General features: G+C 39.7%; 1 protein-coding gene and 1 long non-coding RNA gene across 3 annotated transcripts in view; one reads left to right on the top strand and one right to left on the bottom strand.

The window, feature by feature from the left end:
* Window positions 1-5,435, top strand: part of Unc13c (unc-13 homolog C) — a 412,574-nt gene extending 407,139 nt beyond the window's left edge. For both annotated transcript variants that reach the window (XM_059268241.1, XM_059268239.1), the window contains 3 exons: window positions 1,105-1,197; window positions 2,307-2,466; window positions 3,721-5,435. In XM_059268241.1, coding sequence (XP_059124224.1) covers window positions 1,105-1,197; window positions 2,307-2,466; window positions 3,721-4,006 — 539 coding nt within the window. In that variant the 3' untranslated portion in view covers window positions 4,007-5,435. The remainder of the gene's footprint in view (window positions 1-1,104; window positions 1,198-2,306; window positions 2,467-3,720) is intronic.
* LOC131915198 (uncharacterized) lies at window positions 1,003-16,134 on the bottom strand. The gene is made up of 3 exons (XR_009380283.1): window positions 15,886-16,134; window positions 6,978-7,090; window positions 1,003-1,188 (listed from the first exon to the last, which is right to left on the bottom strand). It is a non-coding gene; the product is annotated as an uncharacterized LOC131915198 (long non-coding RNA).
* Window positions 16,135-19,845: the final 3,711 nt, after the last annotated feature.

The following is a 19,845-nucleotide window of genomic DNA, read 5'->3' as shown; positions in this document are numbered from 1 at the left end:
CTGGGAACTTTGTTGGGGGCTGTTGTGAATGAAATGGCTTTCCTAATTTCTTTCTCAGCAGGTTCGTTATTGGTATGTATGAAAGCTACTGGGTTTTGTATGTTGATTTTCATATCTTGCAACTTTACTGAAAATGTCTGTTGAATGTAAGCATTTTCTAGGTCAGCTATAGGATTTCTTAAGTATAGAATCATGCTGCATGTGAATAGGGATAATTTTACTTAAATCTCTCAGTGATTCCTTTTCAAGTGAGAGTCCTTGCACGGTTAATTTGTAGTTGGCAAGAGGTACTAGGCCACACAACAGGTGGTAGCAGCTTTGTGTATAATGTAGTATGAAGACCACCATCGTAATATTTTTAAGTGAAAAGATTTATAGTAAAATTAATAGTGTGTATGCTTCAAATTGGTGTGCTCCTAAATGATATAGTAAGAAGTGTGGGGATAGGAAGTGGCATTCTCTTCATTTTACAAATGAGAAGACTGCAGCTGAAGAACACAATAGATTTTGTGGGGTCGCAGAAGGTTAAGAATGTAGGAGCAGATAAATGAATTCAAGCCATCACTAAGTGACAAGCACTCTTCTAGATATGTTCAACCCTTGATTCACTGTGACCTCGGTAGACTTGCCTACCCTGTAGATGATGTAAATGTGTATATTCTAAGCTCACCATATGGCAATAACACTTGGTATCTTTCAAGTCTCTCTTGTCTTATGCTGAACTTCATGGGGGGGGGGGCGGGTTCAGCATGCAGGATCATCTTTTAGTTCCCAGGGCTCTGGTGTGTCACAGAGAAGATTCCTTAACAAAAGAGTGTAAAGCAACAATAGAATCTGTAAAGTGTTATTAGTGCTGAGAGGGGGAACTTAAAATTTTCACTATGGTAGAAATTAGGCATCCAGTGAACTTCCACTGAGTTTATGGCATTTAGTATTTGCACTGTCCGGGCTTAGGATATCTCTACTCATGTCCCAAGCCAGCATTGATCAGTGTCCAGCATGTGATGTTAACAGAAGTAACCATTTAATCCTTACACAAAGAATATAGATGTTCACAGGCATATAATCTGAACATCCAAGCTAGTTCATTTCTTCTGTTTGCAGGTCGTTCCTCCAAAGATTCTGTAGGCCAGATCTCTGTTCATGTGGATGTCACCACTACCCCAGGGACTGGAGAGCATAAAGTCACTGTAAAAGGTACATATGGGGTTCAGATATAGCAACCTATTAATCTTTAACATCTACAGAAATCATAGGAAAACTATTACTTGTATATATTTTTGTAATCTAAACTACTATAGGAAGTGATTAAAATTTTTTCAGAAAAAAACATTCTTTTAAACCGTCTAAAGACTTGACACATTGGGGACTAGATTTCAAAAGTGGATTTATTTTACAATTAAATATAGTTTCTCAAACTGACCAATATTTTCTTACCACTCACATAATCTCATTTAATGTCACTTTTAACTGGTTTTTCTTGTTGGTAATAATTGGCTTGATATTATAAACAAATGAACCCTGCTTTCCAACTGAAAGTTTTCATTTAATAGCTACCATTTTACTGAACATTCTCATGTTCCATTTTTATTATAGACTTAGTCATTTTAATATTCACTTTGGTCAGAATCATAGTCTTCCAATGTGTATTTTAATTGCACCATATTCCTAAACTGCTATGCTTACAACAAATTATACGACAAGTACATATGGAAAAAAAAAACAAGAAGTAGTCATGCTTATATAGGATCTTAAATGTAAATATAGATCAAGCCTAATAGTTTCATCTTTAGCAGTAGAAATTTTAAGACTCTTTCCTACTGATAGCCAAGACCAACCAGGAACATAAAAATATAGTGTTTGTGAGTCCTGAATTAGGAGACAGCCATAGCATTTAGTATATAATGGGATTAGCAACTGAGGAAGAAACAATGAATTAATGACCATGGTCAAGTTTTGTAAATTATACTGACTGTGAGAAATTTATAATACACTATAATCTAATTTTTGGTATGTGCACTAACATAGAATTAATTTTAATCTACTTTCTAAATATTGCATGGTGGAGCCTCCCTAATGTTTAATATGAAAAACCACCAGGGATTTAACCTTTTGTTATAAATTTCATTCACATGAATGTCAAATTGAGCTTTCCATTAACAGGGCATTCCTGGGCATCGAGTATTTCAACTTGAGGAATGTTCCCTTGTGGGTACAGTCAGGGCACGCTCAAATACAAGTTCTGGCCAATGAAGGAAGCTAGTTTCCACAGAATAGTTTGCTAAAGCTTGGCTTCTGCTTTTCAGTGATCGCTATCAACGACTTAAACTGGCAGACCACAGCCATGTTCCGCCCCTTTGTGGAAGTTTGCATGCTGGGACCCAGCCTGGGGGACAAGAGGAGAAAACAAGGGACAAAGACAAAGAGCAACACGTGGTCACCGAAGTACAACGAAACCTTCCAGTTGTAAGTCAGAAACAAATCACTTATGCATTTAACTGGAGGCTAGTTAGTGTGCAGCTAAAACCTACTGGAAGATTCAGGGTGGAAAGTAAAACCCACGGGTGGTCTCATGTTCTCCACTAAGCAAGTCAGCTAGGCTCTGATCCTTTTCCTCAGCAGCTGTACACATCAGGCAGTGTTGGAGACAGGTAGTAGCTGGCCTTTGCTGTCATGGAAATGCCTTTCTTGAGATGAGAGATTAATGTCATGGTCAAGTGGAAGGACCCAAGCTAATACGTTTAAAGAAACAGTATACAATGGGAAAGAGGGTGAGACTAAATGGCTGTGGTGAAGCCCACACAGAGATGTACACTTAAGGGAGCATACATACTATTAATTTTATTACGATAGTGGTCTTCGTACTACATTATACACAAAGCTGCTACCACTTGGAACCTGTTGCCAACTACAAATTAACTGCGCAAGGACTCTCACTTGAAAAGGAATCACTGTGATGTTTAAGTGAAATTATCCCTGTTCAAAAGGAACAAGACTATAGCCTTCCACTTCAAATCACACAAGAACCTTGATCTAATTCAGATGTCTTTAACATATACAACATCTTTCTGGAACTAACTTGGGAATTCAGAAAGCCACTCCTATCTTGTTTTGTTCTTTGATTCCTACCCATCAGGATACAGTATTATTGCCTGTTTATTCACTTTATTTCAGATTGCCTCTTAAATAAATACCCAGTTTAGTGACCAATGTCACCTGTAAACAAACATCTGGCTGCATAATTCCCTGCACCCCACCCTATACCTCCCTAACATGCCATTCTATGCAGTAAGCTGTCTTCAGTTGTGCTAGTAGAGTTAACTCTCATTAGAGGGAAGAATTGACACTATAGCACCAACTTCTGATAAAAATGATATACTCTAGAAATGTGCACCAATTGTAGCATCTCGGGAATGGTGCTTCATAGCCTGTTCTGAGAAAAAGCTCCTAGAAAAGTTTCCCTGGGAGTCAGAGGTAAAGGTTCTTAGTGATGGACAAAGAAATAGCACAGATATTCTCCCAACAGTATCCCTCATCATTATCAATCCAGAGCCTCTTTATCTAATAACTAAATACAGCGTAATATTTTACTTCCCATCCCTATATGATATACTCACCATCAATGAAGCAAGCAGGTACAGGAATCTCAGGACATTTTTGACAGCATTTCAAGCACCATGAGTAGAAGTTTGGCTCATTTTGTGTTTTTAATTCATCCAGCATTCTGGGTAACGAAAATCGCCCAGGAGCCTATGAACTTCACCTGTCGGTTAAGGATTACTGCTTTGCCCGGGAAGATCGGATAATTGGGATGACAGTCATTCAGCTACAGAACATAGCAGAGAAAGGGAGCTACGGAGCGTGGTACCCTCTTCTGAAAAATCTCTCTATGGATGAAACTGGCTTGACCATCCTTAGAATACTCTCTCAGAGGACCAGCGACGATGTCGCTAAAGAGTTTGTGAGGCTTAAATCTGAAACGAGGTCTATTGAAGAGAGTGCCTGAAACAAATACTTCAAAATGCTGTCTCTGAGAATTCATAAGCCCCTGTTGTTTGACCCTTACATGCATGTGAAAATACATGGAATGTTTAAATCCACTGCGTTTTGATGTTTGCCACTAATCAACCATAATGTCTACAAGGTATGTGAAAAATTTTTATACTCATTCTGGTCTTTGAGAAATAAATGTTCCATGAAGTGCCAAAATTATGATGTAAAGTGAAATATCAAGACGATCTTTTACAATGTCCTTCTCATTACCAGTTTCTCCTCCATGAAGTAAACTAAAAAAGTCTTGAGTTTGTCCATTGGTTGTCTTTGTTAGATCTATTTAGAGTGACCTATCAGAAAGCATCTATGATTCGACTTCTGTTTTGTTCAACCTTACCTTACTGTAGACATCCTGCAGATCCAGTTTTCTACCACACCTAGAAATGCAGCAACTTCTAGAAAGTTTGTAATTTTATAGTTGCAGATATATTGTGATGACTTTTGCATACAAATTATAATAGAAAAGGTGGGAAATATTTTCTGCTGACCAATTCCCAACCTTTCTAAAATATCACTGTGAAGAAATGCTTTCGAGGCAAACTTACACAAAGCAATGCTAACTAGTTTGTTAATGTTTGATATATTGATGAAACTGTGTTCTTTAAAACTGCCAAGGCACCCCCCCATCACATTTGTAATTTTAAAAAATAGAAAAGAAATGAAAAAATGGTAACCTGGTGCATTTGCCATGTAGCATTCTGTCTCAGCTTTTCCCTATTTCATTCTTTGGAAAGTCATGGAATGCAAGGACAGTTGGTTTAAATTTCCTGTGATAAGTAACTTGTTGGCCGGAAAATACTAACATTATATGTATGACTACTTAACTCTACAACCAGATATTTCTTTTAAAAATATTCAATGGTTTATGCTGAAGGCAGCATTACTATATATTGCAGAAAAACCAAAAGTCACATCTTCATATATATATTTAGGAGGGAAAAATGTAAAAATAAACTCAAAATAAATTGCTCATGATTTTGTAACTCATGTTCTTTATATGCCCCAAATGCAACTTGGTTATGAATACTTGCATTGTATGGGTTTTTATGATTTGACTTTCCAGAGTCTGTATCTAACTATTTGGCTGCAGAACATCACTTTGTCATTGTAACTTACAGCCACAGCTGTGAGTGGACTCCCAACATCTGCGGGAACAAGAAACTGTTACGTTGACTGTGTTATGTAAACATGCTGGTTTAGTATGTGATGAGAAGTGACTAGGGTCATCCGTCTCAACCATTCTGCTACTGGGCCTGAAAACACACAGGCTGGTGAGATTGGCTATTTCGTGTTAAAATCTTAAGCGACTGCTTTGTTAATGACTTTTCCAAATGCCTAGTATGATGCAATCTCTGGCATATGCATTAATAAATGGATGTGTATTGAGCTCATGCAACACTTTTGGGAGTTTTGCCTACTTTTTTTCATAACCTAATAATGATAAAACACACTAGTCTCTTACCACTTGCAATCTTCTTCTATGAGTATTTAGAAGCAAATGATGTGGTATTAAAATTCACTCAGCCTGTGATGATAGAAACAACTGTGTATGACAAGATAATGCATTGGAAGTAGGAAGAACTAATGTAATTACCCAGTATGGGTTGTGGGACAGTGTTAAACCTACAAAGAAAATCACTATTGAACATATTCAAGGTAGCAGCATTATTTAAAAAAAAAAAAAACTTCAACTATATTGGTAGCCATTTTATAACTGAAGAATTCATTCTAGATCTATCATGACTTAGCATTGTAGGAGCTCACCAATGTCAGAGCATGAAACACTAGAACAAGGGGTAGATCACTGATCACTTCACAGAAATGATGAGCTAAGTGTACTTTTTATATTTACTAGATCACTTGTTCTATTTTTTTTAAGAATTTAAATTTTTTTAATTATGTGATTCTGTGTATGCTTACATGAGTACAGCTGCTCATGAAATCCAGAAGAAGGGAACAGAACCCCTGGAGCTGGAGTTACAGGCATTGTGAGCTGTCTGGTGTGGGGCGTGGGAACTGAATCTGAGTCCTTCAGAAGAGTAACAAGTGCTCCTAACCACTGAGCCATCTCTCCAACCCCTCATTCTGCCTTTTAAACGTGTGTGTGTGTGTGTGTGTGTGTATTAAATGTTAAGAATGGTGGTATGGATTGAGTCTAGTTGTTAATATCATAAAGTACAGGTACTAACTTTGAAGTGGTTATAAATACAGTTCTCCTATAGACTTATCCTCCAAAGACAGTGGTATTTCTAATATCCTCATTCCTCCAAAATGTTATAGTCACATAAGTCACTGCCAAGTTTGCTGTGATCTTTCAACTCGGTGATTCTGTGATTGTGTAGCAGTTTATTCATGTTACTCCAGATAAAATACACAAAGGACAAGTCCTGTCATTTGTGTGCTGGTAAGTCTCACAAGTGCTTTAAAATACTCATGTAAATCAAACTTGACCAAGATGAAATATTGAAAACCTTAATGCAGCAGTCATCATTCAAAGGCATTCAGATGAATTATTTAGGGTAATCAATAACATATCCCAGTCACATCTTGCTCAGAGTCATCCCCTGCTGGATTACTTTATAGGTTAACTCTACTTTAAATAAGCCACATTTATAAGTGACAATCCTAGCTTAATGTCTGGCACTTGATCTCATTTTAATGCTTGAAAGGACACTTATTTTATCCTTTTAAGATTTTATAAATTTATAAATTATATAAATAAACGACTATGCAACCTAGCCATTTTATGGGCTAAATTAGTGCCTTTAATCTTTATGCTCAAATAATGAAAAATAATCATACTCTTAGGACACTTAGTGAATATACATGGATAGGTCTGATTCTCCCTTTACCACATGGAAGGTTCCTGAGTACACAGGACTCCCTGCTCCTGTGTGACCTGTGCTGACACTTGCTCAACTCACCTTTGAAGCAAGTCCTTGGAGCTCAGACATCTCTGGTCAGCAGTCTCTCTGGCTCAGGCAACTCTGATCAGAAGTCTATGGCTCAGGCTTCCAGTGTTTGACAGGCTCAAAACCTATGGTATGAGACATGAAAGAAGAAAGCTACCCACCTGAAAAAAATCTTCTCTCATATAATACATCCTGACCACAGCCTCCTCTCCCTCCCAGTCCCTCCCCAAACTTCCCCTCTCCCCCAGATCCACTGCTCCTGTTTCCCTTCAGACAAGAGCAGACTACCCAGGGAGATATCCCCACTTTTAATAAATATTTTTAATGCCCTTTTTTTTCAATTTGTGATGTTGAAAAGATACATTTAGACCCATGTTCCATGTTGTAGCTCGTTTGTGGGTTGTGTTTGTATATAGAACAATTTTTAAAATTCAGCTGTTATTTTACTTCCTCTTTCTATCCTGGTGATTATGATTAAGGATTCAGCTATTTTATTAATCATTGGTCTATTTGTCTATCAATGGACTGATAGGAAAAAATGCATGTATATATCTGCAGACTGCTTTAGAAACAGAAGGAAATCTTGTCATTGGGACATGGATAACCTGGAGAGGTTAACTGAGAAAATCCAGGTACAAAGAGAAGCTCTGAGTGTGCTCACTCACATGCACAACTTGAGAGAGTTGAACTCAGGAAATAGAGAGCAAAATAATGGTTGCCAGATGCTAAGGGGTGGGAGTTCAAAGGAAGCAAACTGTGAGTTAGGAGAAAGAAAACCAGGAGACCTACTATATATAATGGTAACTGTAATTAATAAAACTGTATTCTAGACTTACAAATTGCCATATCCCAGACTTACAAATTTCAAAGAGTGGATTTTTACTGTTTTTGCCATAGTAAAAATAGTTTGTGAGGCTATGCATGCATTCAAAACCTTGACTAAGTAATTCTACACTGCAGACATAAATCAAAACTCATGTTGCACACTGTGTGTAATTTTTACTTGTCATAAAGAAAATGTGATACTGTATCAAACCTACATAACTGAAAATATTTCAATTTATAATACAGAGATAGGATTTCTATACATTACCATAATGCCAGTGAAAATGCTTTTGTATTTTAGAATATAAACTGGGCAAACTAAAATTTTGTAAACATTAAAACTCACATTTGATCCTACTAAAAGGAAAAGAAGGTAGGAAAGTCTCACCAACATGCCTGCCCTCAAACACGAGCCAAACAGGATGACACCAACAAACAGTTCAAACTGGGAGGGGAAAAGCCCACGAGGCCTCAACCCTCCATAAAGAACTACAGAAGAACTGTGCAAATTGGGAGTGGGAGAGAGGGCCTTCCCCATGGAAGAGCATACCAACTGCTTGTCCAGTACCAAAGAGTCAGTCCTTACAACATACATAGCATTATAGGGACCAAACGGATTATATTCAGGAATGTATATGTATATGTGTATGTGCAAGTTATAACAATTAGTTAAAAAAATAGCTCATGAATATGGAGGGGAGTGGGGAAAGGTATATAGGAAGGTCTGGAGGGAGGAAAGAAAGAAAAGAAATGTAATTAAATTATAATCTCAAAATTTTTAAATGATATTTTAGATGAAAATGAAGTATAATAAATTTAAAGAAGGCAGTGCTAAGTAACTTTTTAAAGAAATGGCTAGCCTAGATCAGGAAAATTTGAGTATGAAGAAAATAAGACATTATTTTTTAAAGATTTTAAAAATTGAAGTGTATTGCGAATGTATCTGTGTATATTTGCACATCAGTACAAACGCCTGCCAAGGCCAGTGGTGTCCTATTCCCTGGAGCTGGAATTACAGGTAATTGTGAGCTACTCTATGTAGATGCTGTGAACCAAACTTGGGTCCTTTGCAAGACCTAGACAATAAACATTCTTAACCACTGAGCCATCTCTCTAGCCCCCAGGAGAAATTATTAATGCTAACATAGAGTTTAAGGCACAAAGCATCAAATTATCAGACATGAGAATAATTAAAAATGCTTTGTTTTGTGTACAAGGACATGTTAACAATTAATCCCCTTACATATCAAGGGAATAATAACTCATGTAACTAGAAAACAGTTGTCTACAATAGCTAAATATTTTTACTAAACTGAAAATGAAAAAACAGTATTGATACTACTTTTGTCCTTAAGTTTTGCAATGAGTCCTTAACTTAACTATTTCACAGCTTTTCCTCATAACATTGATAACATATATATGTTAAAATCACTGTGTATTCAATGTAGTGTAGCAAGTCATTTTACATCAAAACCAGCCATAACATTACAGACTATACAGTTGCTCTAGGTTGAACTGTAACTCAAACTTGTGTCCAAATTTCTAATGTATCCTTTGAGACACTTTCCTCTTTTTCCAACAAATATTTGAGGTGGTTGTGTATATGACTAGAGTTAGATTTTCCTTAGCACTAAGAACACAGTGAATCACCCTACAGAACAGAGTACTCAGGCAGTATTTGCAAGGACTGCTTACTGACATGATCTAGACTTGCCAATTAAAAGGTACAGATAACTGAGTTGGTTAAGAAAAACAAGACTCAGCTATATGTTGTCTCCAAGAAACACATCTCAGTAAAGATAGTCAAAAGCAGCATCAATGGAAAGACACCAACCTACGCAACAAATCGAAGCTACAACCAACTGGAATGCCTATTCTCAGGTTGAACAGACTAGATCTCAGAACTAGTCGGAAGAGATCAGAAGGTCACTAGACAAGAAACAACTCATTAAGAATATTTCATTGTAAATATGGACAAACCAAGTGTTGGGGCTTCCAATTTGTAAAGCAAACAAAAAGGTTATGAAAAGTCAAATAAGTCCTTACACAACAAGAAGGGGAGATTTAGACACTGAAGTCTTCGTATCTTATCAGATTATACTGCAAAACACGAGCCAGCTACGAGAGTTACCACAGCAACTATGCAAAGTATTGAATACTGATCATTACATTTTTTTTTAATGAACAGGGAGCAATTTAAAAAAAATCAGGGAAGAAATTTACAATTTCAAAGAATAAATGTAAAGTGATAGCACAGTCTACCCAAATCTTTAGCTACAGCTAAGGCAGTTGTAAAAGGAAAGTTTAAAATTGTGGGGACTTACTTTAAAATACCAGGAAGATCTCAACCTAAAGATGTGCCTTAAGATTCTAGAAATCCAAAGAAACAACAATCCCAAATGCAGTCGGCAGCAATGATTAGTACGGATTAGAAATGAAAGTAAATCTAAAAGAGCAACATTTTCTAAATTAAGGAAACAAGGAATTGGTTCTGTAAGGAGATAAGATAGACAAAATTAACAAAAAAAGGTAAAGCCCAAATTAATAAAATCATGGATTAAAAGGCATCAACAAACACTAGTGAAAGCGAGAAAACTGAGTGAACTGTTATTTTTATTATTAAATTTATTCATTTATTTTACACCCTGACTGCAGTTTCCCCTCTCTTCTCTCCTCCCATTTCTTCCTCCACCTCCCCCGTCCACTCCTCTGTTTCTGTTCAGAAAGGAGCAGGCCTCCCATGGGTGTCAACAAATCAGGGCGTATCAAGTTGAGGCAGTACTAAGCTCCCCTCCTTGTGTTGAGGCTGGGTGAGGCAACTCAGTATGAGGAACAGGTTCTTGGAAGCCAGCCAAAGCGTTAGGGACAGGCCTTGCTCCCCTCACTGGTAGTCCCACCAGTAGAACAAGTTACACAACTGTCACACACTAGAGGGCCTAGGTCAGTCCCATGCAGGCTCCCTAGATGTAGGTCCAGTGAGCTCCTATGAGCCCAGGTAAGTTGTCTCTGTGGGTTCCCTTGTGATGACATTGACCCTCCTGGCCTGTACTATATCCTTCCTCCCTCTCTTCAACAGGATTCCCCAAGCTTGGCCCAGGGCATGTCTGTGATCTCTGTATCTGTTTTCATAAATCACTAGATGAAGCCTCTCTGATGTCAATTGGGGTCATTACCAATCTGATTACAGGAGATAGCCAGTTCAAGCTACCTACCCACTAATACTAGAAGTCTTAGCTGGGGTCATCCTTGTAGACTAGTGAGAGTTTCCCTTGCATCAGGTTTCTACCTGATCCCAAAATGCCTCCCTCTTCAAGACGTCTCTTACATTACTCTCCCCCTCCATCCACCGCCCCAACCCAATCCCTCATGTTCCCATCCCTGCCAAAACTGTTCTTAAGAGTAGATCACATGGCCCAGCAGTAGACAGCCAACAGAACTCCGACCCAACAGTGTCTTTGGAGATCCCTTGTCTCATAATGTCATGTCAGAGCTTTATTTTTATTCTTACCCTACAAGTTTTGCATATATATTATGGCTTCCTGTTTTATGTTTTTATGGGATTCCTGTGTGTGTCTCTACATTTATGTCTGTTTCTTGTGCCTTTTCCTGGGCTCATTTCCTTCTGTTTGTTTTGTCCTTTTCCAATTTGTTTGTTTTTACTTTATCTTATTATGTTTTATTCTATTATTTTCACTCAGATGCCTGTTTGTTTTCTAATGAGAGACATAAAGGGTGTGGATTTGTATGGGAGGGGAGGGGGGACTAGGAGAAGAAGAAATCATAATCAGAATATATTGAATGAAAAAAATCAATTTCCAATAAAAGGAAAAAATAAAATAAATACATATATACTCTAAGACAAAGATATATGATCTAACCACTTGAAAGTAACATATATAATAAGTCAAGTATATTGGGATAGTTGGCAATGAATGGGGTAAGGAATGGAAGATGAAGATTTGGAAAAATTGAAATCTCATTATGGCTCCCTGAATAAAACCAGTATAATGATAATACCAGATGACCTGCCAGCCCAGACGGGGGAAAGTCTACATGGTCCTGTGCCCAGATGACGAGCTACGGGTGATCCTGTGGCTGCTGGAAAAGAGAGAATTAGTGGCATCCAGGGACAAGGTTTCCCAATCTCAATGGTCAGCCCTGGACACATGTGTATGTGACATGCGACATTAAATAGATTCTATAGGTCTTATACACATGTATCTATATACATATCCATATGTATATACATGTAACAATAATTAAAGAAGAGATCATGAATTTGAAAGGGAGGAAACATAGGAGGAGTTAGGTGGAGGAAGGAATAATAAGAATGATATAGATGAAATGTTTATGTGTAGATTTCTCAATAAAAAATTTTCAAAAAAAATTTTAAAGAAAATTTAAATATTTTAGAAAGTAAACATCTTTAAAAGCAGTATGGATTACCCCTCATCCTTTCTGTAGTTTTATTTGAATCACAAGATAAGCCCTAGGCTTGAAAGTACTATTAAAAGAAAAAATATCAAACAGAACCAGTGGCATTTTAAGATCAATGATCTTAGAAAATGGCTTATTCACAAAAGCTCTGGCTCAAACCAGCAAACAGTCTTCCTTTCAAATATGAGCTAATTCTAAGCACTACCAAATGGAATGGCTTTCTTAACCAGTTTTATTTGGGAAAATTTTCAATTTTCACAGAAGCACATTCCAAGGATTCTTGAGGTTTTTAATGCCATGATTCATCTCCTCTTCTGTAGAGTTCATCTTGGCAATGCAGGAAGAGTGTGGGGGCCAGAACCAGATTTTCACCATCCAGTTCTTACTGCTGCCCTGGTAAACACAGCACATTACTTAGCAATGTTATTGGTTTATATTATTTTTTAAATTATTTGTTGAAACAAATGTTACTTGATTATTTTTCATTGTCATTGTTTAATGAAAAATGAAATGCTGGAGTTTCAGTAAGAGGAAAAATACTGAAATATTTCTTTGCTGAAAATTATTTTGTAATTCTTTTATTGTAACACCAGTCTAAAGTATTTGTGAAACACATTTTTAACATTTTACTTCCTAGAATTACACAGCAAACAGGTACCCAGGGATGTTTCGGCTTCATTCATACCTATAGCTTCAATTGCCATCTCCCCCAAGGACCCCAGAACTTTGTACTACTTGGTTCTGACCACGTCTTTGGGCCCTCGGTGTCCATATCCAGCTGGTTACCCGTATTTCAACATGGAAAACTGGCTTCAACAGCTTGTCTTCTGACCTGACAGCCTGAAGTCTTTCCTTGCAAAGAAATTGCCTTCTGGTGAACTAAGCAAGCCAAGAGCAAAGTGTTGAAGGGTGTGCTGTTGCCCTAAACCCAATCTATAGCCAGCCTTTATCCAGTTAACTCGACTGGACACCTCTCCAAACCTGCCTAAATTGTTAGCTCGCCATAATTTTATGGTACTACCAAAGCCTTCGGTGCTTTCCACTTGAATCCATGGGGCCTCTCCAAGTCACTCTACAAGTTTGCTGCTAAGTATGGCTAAAATGTCAATCTCATCATTGCTTAAATACTAATACACAGCAGCTTCACATCGTCTCAATGACAGAAAATGAAATTAACCCCACCTGAATGGGAACAGGTTTTAAGGGTTGTTTGGGGAGGGGGTGTAGATTTCTTCAGTGGTGTAGCCTCTGTTACGTTACTCATGCTCCAATAAATGACCTCCCACCTCATGCAGGCAGCCCTACGTAAACTCAGTGGAACACACACACACACACACACACACACACACACACACACACACGCACACACGCACACTGATGAATGAAAACACATGCACACACAGGCATGCACACACACACACAAGCACACACAAACATACATGCACACACACGAACACACAGAAAGACTCATGAAAGTAGGATGGAGACTGGTTAGGAAGAGGGCCTCCCACAGGAGAAGGGGGATGAGAGAAGGAAATCTGTGGTGGAAACTAAAATGCAGTGCATACACATCTAAAACTATCAAAGAATAAAGATTTTTAAAGCCTCAACACAGCATCTAGATATTACCTCGATATCCATAGTTTAAATGCTGCCTTGCTTAAACCTTTCCCAAGGAACGTGTTTATTTTCACCACAGTCCTTCATGCTCCCTCCTCCGTGCTGCTTCTGGCTCCTGAGCGGAGTTCACCACTCGTTGGACCACAATGTGACCTTGCTACAAAAGGATCTGCCTCACTCAGTAAGTGCTTTTACTGTGAGAAAATATTCTGCACAATATTTTAATTTTGTTCTTGATTAGCAAACAACTGTATGTCTTTATGAGTTATAATGTGATGCCATTTTCAAGTGTATTTTCGGCACAATAACTATACCAGGCATTTAGCATATTTTTAAGTGCTGGTTAATACAGTATTTAATCATCTGTGTTAGCGGAGGAAGGATCCCACAAGAATGCTCACACAATTTCCTTACATGGATACAAAGAACTGGGGGATTTTTTTTTTCATTTATAATTCTTATTATTAAACATGGTATGAGTTACTAAAACTGTTTTCAAAATTCCCAGTAATTACATGATTCCTGATGAGAGCACTAATTGATTCAAGCAAATTCCTCCTTTAAGCATTGTGTAGGAGTAAATATCATTTATTTGTTTGAATTGCTATATTTTTGTTTAATTAGATAAATTAAAGCCTCATCATTTGCGGCTGGTATTTCAAAACCACCTTTCCTAAGTATCTCTAGCCCCATGCTTTGTCACAGGAATGAAGATTACACTGAGCGGGAGGTAGGGGAGAGGTGCGGGGGGGTGGGGGGGGGAGAGAAGGTGAGGGAGAGAAGGGATGAGGGGGGAGATGGAGGGGGAGAGGTGGGGGAGAGGCGGTGGAGAGGGGGATTGATGCTTATTTGTTTGGTGGCAGCAACCGTATGAACTGTTTTAACCAATTTGAGATGCTGCATGCTAAGTTCCCTCTGGAAACCTGAATACATAGTTGCGGGGAATCATGGAGTTGGCCTGATCTAGCTGCCTAGAGAGGCATTGATCATAGGTTTTTCAGGTTAGAGTCCAGGGCTCTTGGGGCACTGTGTGCCTTTTAGTTCCTGAGAAACCGAGGCACTCTCTCAGGCAGTGGAGCCCTCAGGCTGCCTGTGTATCTGTGTGTTCCCTGGCAGTCAGTGAAGCATATGGGAACTTAGCTGAACAACTGGTCTTAGGTATTAATCTTGTGTACCCCATCTGGCTTGCAACCGTCATTGTATCCTGGCAACCACCATCCTGTTTTGATAGTGTATAAAAGGTCTGATTGCTTGATATAAATTTGTCTTAGCCTCAGTCTTGCTGAGACCCCTCTGACCCGGCCTGATTGATATTCCCTCCAACCATAATCCCGTAACCCTGACTCAGTAAGTAAGTGCTGGCATTTACACATAGAAATACTTTTCTTTGTAGTGAGAGAGTCTATGGAGCCTACTGTTTTGGATTATCTTCTGTTCGGACAGCAAAGCCTAGAAGAATAAAGAGCAATCTGAGCTGAGCAACATGGAGACTCAAAGTCAGATCCTGGCTCAGTATTAACCTTCATGTTTTGGACTGTGTCTTGTTGACAGACAACAGAGCCTTCGATGTTAAAGTGGAAACTCCACAGAGACCCAAGCTCAGATCCTGGCTCAGCATTGACCCTGAATAATTGTTTCTGATTCTATTTTTGGATTTCTAATTTCTGAATTCTAGTTTCCACTCTGTTAAAGTGAATGTGAGAAACTTATTTCATGAGAGTATTAGCAGAAATTGTTATGAAAATATATGTGATGTCCTGGTATACAGCAGGTGCTCAATAAGTGCTAGTGCCCTTCTCCCAGTTACAGAAAACTACATTTAAGTAATATTAAGAGTTTTGTGGCATTTAAATGAAGATTTGGACACACGCCTGGCCTTTTATCAAGAAATGCTTGGCTTACACATGTAGAGGAGATTGGTAGTTAGAAAGAGAAAAGCAAGTGACATGTGGCTGCCGTGTCATAACCATGGGGATTTGGATGTTACAGCTGGGTGAAATGTGATGAACGCTCTAAGAAGACAAAGTGTACTGCTTACTCAAAGGCATCTCAGAGGAGAGAATCACCCAACATCCTCAAGACAGTTTTCATCTACCGCCATGCTGCTAGCTGCCTCTGAGCTTTGAATGGACTTTTCCCTGCTGAACAAACATGAAAAACTATAACAAAACTTGAATGGAACTCTAATGATTACTCATAAACTATTACTTAAGTTAGTCGATGAACACATACAAGCCTGTTTCCCCACATTGAAAATGTTAGGATCCTTTAAGTGATTAATTTTCTAATTTTGTCATATATGTGTGTTCACATATTGTGTGGGTGCATACTCACGTGTGCACACATGTGTCAAGGCCAGAGGTGGAGGTCTCTGGAGTTCATCAACTGATTACATCTGTCTCCAGCCCCCTAGCACTATGGCTATAAGCATGCACCACCCAGCCCAGCTTTTACAATTTTTTTCTCTCCCTCCCTCCCTCCTCCACCCACCCACTTGTGCACATGAGTGCAGGTGCCCGGGCAAGAAAAGGGCATTGGATCACCTGGAGTTGCAGTTACAGGTGACAGTGGGTGCTGGACATCAAACTCAGGTCCTCTCCAAGAGCTGGAAAACCACTGAATCATCTCACCAGCCCCCAAAAGCAAGCTGGATTCTGATGATGTTGCTGTTGATGATGATGATTGGTTTGGAGGATGCTAAGGATAAACCTAGGGCATCTGTATGAGGGTGAACACGCTACCACTGAGCGTCACCCCCAGACTTCAGGCTTAGCTTTTACATGGGTACTGGGGATCCAAATTCAGATCCTCATGTTCACGTGGCAGGCACCTTACTAACTGAACCACCTCCCCAGCCCCAAACTGCTGAAGTTTTTATAACTCATGATGGTACTCAGTGCTAGCTCTGATTTTTCATAGATAGTTAATATTTAGTTCGCACAGAATCTGACGTGATAGCAGAACAGAGCTCAGGGATGGTGTCCTTACTACAGCACCTTTCTGGACTCAAACTGCTCGCTGATGACACTGGTTAGGAGAGAGGGTTCCACAGTGGACAGCCAATTTCTAAATCACTCAGCATGCATGCCTCTTGTTGAAACCACCAGTGGGGAGCATGGATCTCCCTGCGAAGATAGTACTGTTGCCTTTGAAAACAATGGACTTCAAAGCCCACAGAGCACTGTCTAAATCCTTCTTCCCCCTTCAAAAAAGTCTTCTAGCTGGTAAGTCCTATGAAAATGCAGACTGACCAGATCCTCAAAGTGTTCTTTGAGAACCATCCTTCAGGCCACCACACAAGATAACCCAAGACCCTTCTCCTCAAGGCATTGTGTACAAGTGCACATAGTGCCACAGTTTTCTTTTGTGTGTGTGTGTTTGTTGAGAGGGTTTCTCTAGTAGCCCTGGCCATCCTGAAATTCACTCTATAGACCAGGCTGGCCTCGAACTCAGAGATCTACCTGCCTCTGCCTCCTGGGATTAAAGGCATGTGCCCCCATGCCCAGCTCAATTAGAGAAAAAGTATTCTTTTAGTAACTTTCAAATGTACTGACTGTGTAAACATTTCCCTTAACTGTTTAAACACACACACACACACACACACACACACACACACACACACACACACACGAGAGCACACACACAGATGTCTGAATTGAAATTTATTCCAACCTCTGTCCTGAGCTTGAATCCCTTTGCCTTTCTCTCTTTTCTTTAGCTAGCTAACACCTACTCCCTTCCTCTAAGCTCAGTGGTCACAGGAAATCTTAGTCACCCCTCCCCACCCCACCCTTCATCCCCACATACACACATACGCTTTGGTAACCCATGTATCTGCCTACTTACCTATTTCTTCCATCAAACCTCTGTAGAATAGCTTAGACTAGCTCTCTGTGCTTTTGAATGTGAAAACACCAAGATAACAAAGTGATTCCCGTGAGAGGCAGCTGCACAGATGACTGGAAGGACTGAGAAAGTCCCAGACACCTGCATTTTTGCTTTTCCAGTAGCAACCTGACAAATGTCCCCTCTCTGATAAACGTCCCCAAGACTCACTATTTGGCACTCAGTTATAGAAAACTCAATAGGAGTCATATGTTTTAAGAGTTTTATATCCTTATTGTGCATGTGGCTTTGCAGCCAAGTCCAATCCATTCAACCCCCGGGGCCCCTGTAGCAACACTTCCTATGCGAGTGCACAGCCACCAGACCTGCAAGGTGTTTCTATCTCACCAGGATGATGAGGCTGAGAGGGAAGGTCTCTGGCACTTGTGAGCCAGTCAGACTGAAGGACTGAGCTGAGAGAGAAAGAAAAACTCGGCTTCTTTGTTTACTTAGTTCTCCAAAATCCCACACAGCCTCTCCTCTCTGCGGTCTCTTATGTGTGGTAATTTCTGGACAGCAGCCCCTTCTCCTATTGCATGCACTGTTGTCCTCAATCACAACAGCAACTGTCTTATTGGGCAAATGCCATTCAAGAAAGTAAGGTATGTGGAAGGCTGATTATGAGTTGCAGACAATGGGAACACTAACTTTTCTGAATCATGATGATGAATTTGAAATTTTCCTTTTCTTCTACAATCACATACTCATTGTTCCCAGTCTAGACTATAAAAGCAATACACTAGTCTCCATAAATATTTTCTTCTTCTTTTTTTGTTGTTTTCCAAATCCACCCTGAGGGGACTACCTTCCAGCTCCTCTTAGAACCCCTGGCCTAGAGTTTCACAGTGGGTGAAATATGCCTCCATCCTAGTCCTAAAACCATCCTCCATACATTTCTTCTGTGCTTTAACTGAGCTGATCTCCCTGCCTCCCCATTACTCAAGACTCACGTGACACTCAGATCCACCTGTCTGCTTTTTTTCATGGCCCTATTCCAGCTGGGAACACACAGAGCTGGCCTCTCTGCTCATATCAACCACATGTATTTATCAAGATCAACCCCGCTCATCCAAGTTCAGCCACACTTTCGACAAATGCACAGACTGGACAGTGGTGACCGGGGCACAGTTGGAACTTTTACAAGGAACCGCAGCAGGGTCTTCATGATCTCTGGCTTCCATAAAGAGCAATGATAGGCATCCTTCCTGTGTTCAAGAATGGTGCCCTAGGGAGGCCTTTCCTACTTGGTCTGTTCAACTGTGATGGCTGGACCCATACTCCTCTGAGGAAACCACACTCACTCTCTCACACACCAGTTTCTTTTTCATTTGTACTTAGCAAAAAGAATAATGGGTTTCATTATGGCACTTTTATACACAGTTATCACTGTACTTCATTATATCCTCACCATTGCTCTCCCCCGCCCCTCATCCCTGCACCCACTAGTCCACTTCCTTCCCCGAGCAGTTTCAAACTATAAATTGCATCTTCATCTAGCAACCATAACTCCTGCCTGAGAGCAAACCAGTTCAGTATCTAAGTGCAGAACACCAGAGGCAGTTCCATGAGCTGTACACAGTCTGAGATGTGGTGCCATGGTTAGGGCATCTGGCAACCAGAAGCTTGCCCAGCAGGCCAGTATGGACTACCAATTGTCTGTACGGTAGGATGAAGTCCGTGAGTCTACCTGTCCTGTGTAAAGCTGTCTAGAGGCTCCTATCCAGCTGATGAACAGTGTTTTCCAACCAAGGAATAACACAGGATGACCTACCTAGTGGTCACTTTCATTCACAACTCTCCTGGGAGTCAGGTTTCCTATGGCACTGTTTTTTTCTGTGCCCTGACATGCATCTTGGTACCTATGTACTGTGAGCAAGGTTTCTACATTCTCTTGCTTTGGCTTGACTTTGCACCTCTGAGATGGAGCACGGAATAACAGGTTCTAAATCCCTTGGGACTGAATTGCCAATCTCTTCCTGGTCTGTCTTTGTTGTCACGTGGTACCAGCTCCACAAAATCATAATCATACACCTGACCTGTCACACTGGCTGGAGGACTTCCCTAGTTACCTGGAATGACAGATGAGATGAAGCAGGTAGTCTCTGACTCCAGC

The sequence above is a fragment of the Peromyscus eremicus genome, chromosome 7, assembly GCF_949786415.1.
Source record: "Peromyscus eremicus chromosome 7, PerEre_H2_v1, whole genome shotgun sequence".
Lineage (NCBI taxonomy): Eukaryota > Metazoa > Chordata > Mammalia > Rodentia > Cricetidae > Peromyscus > Peromyscus eremicus.
Note: the sequence above shows the minus strand (reverse complement) of the source record. Positions and strands in the feature narration are given on the sequence as shown.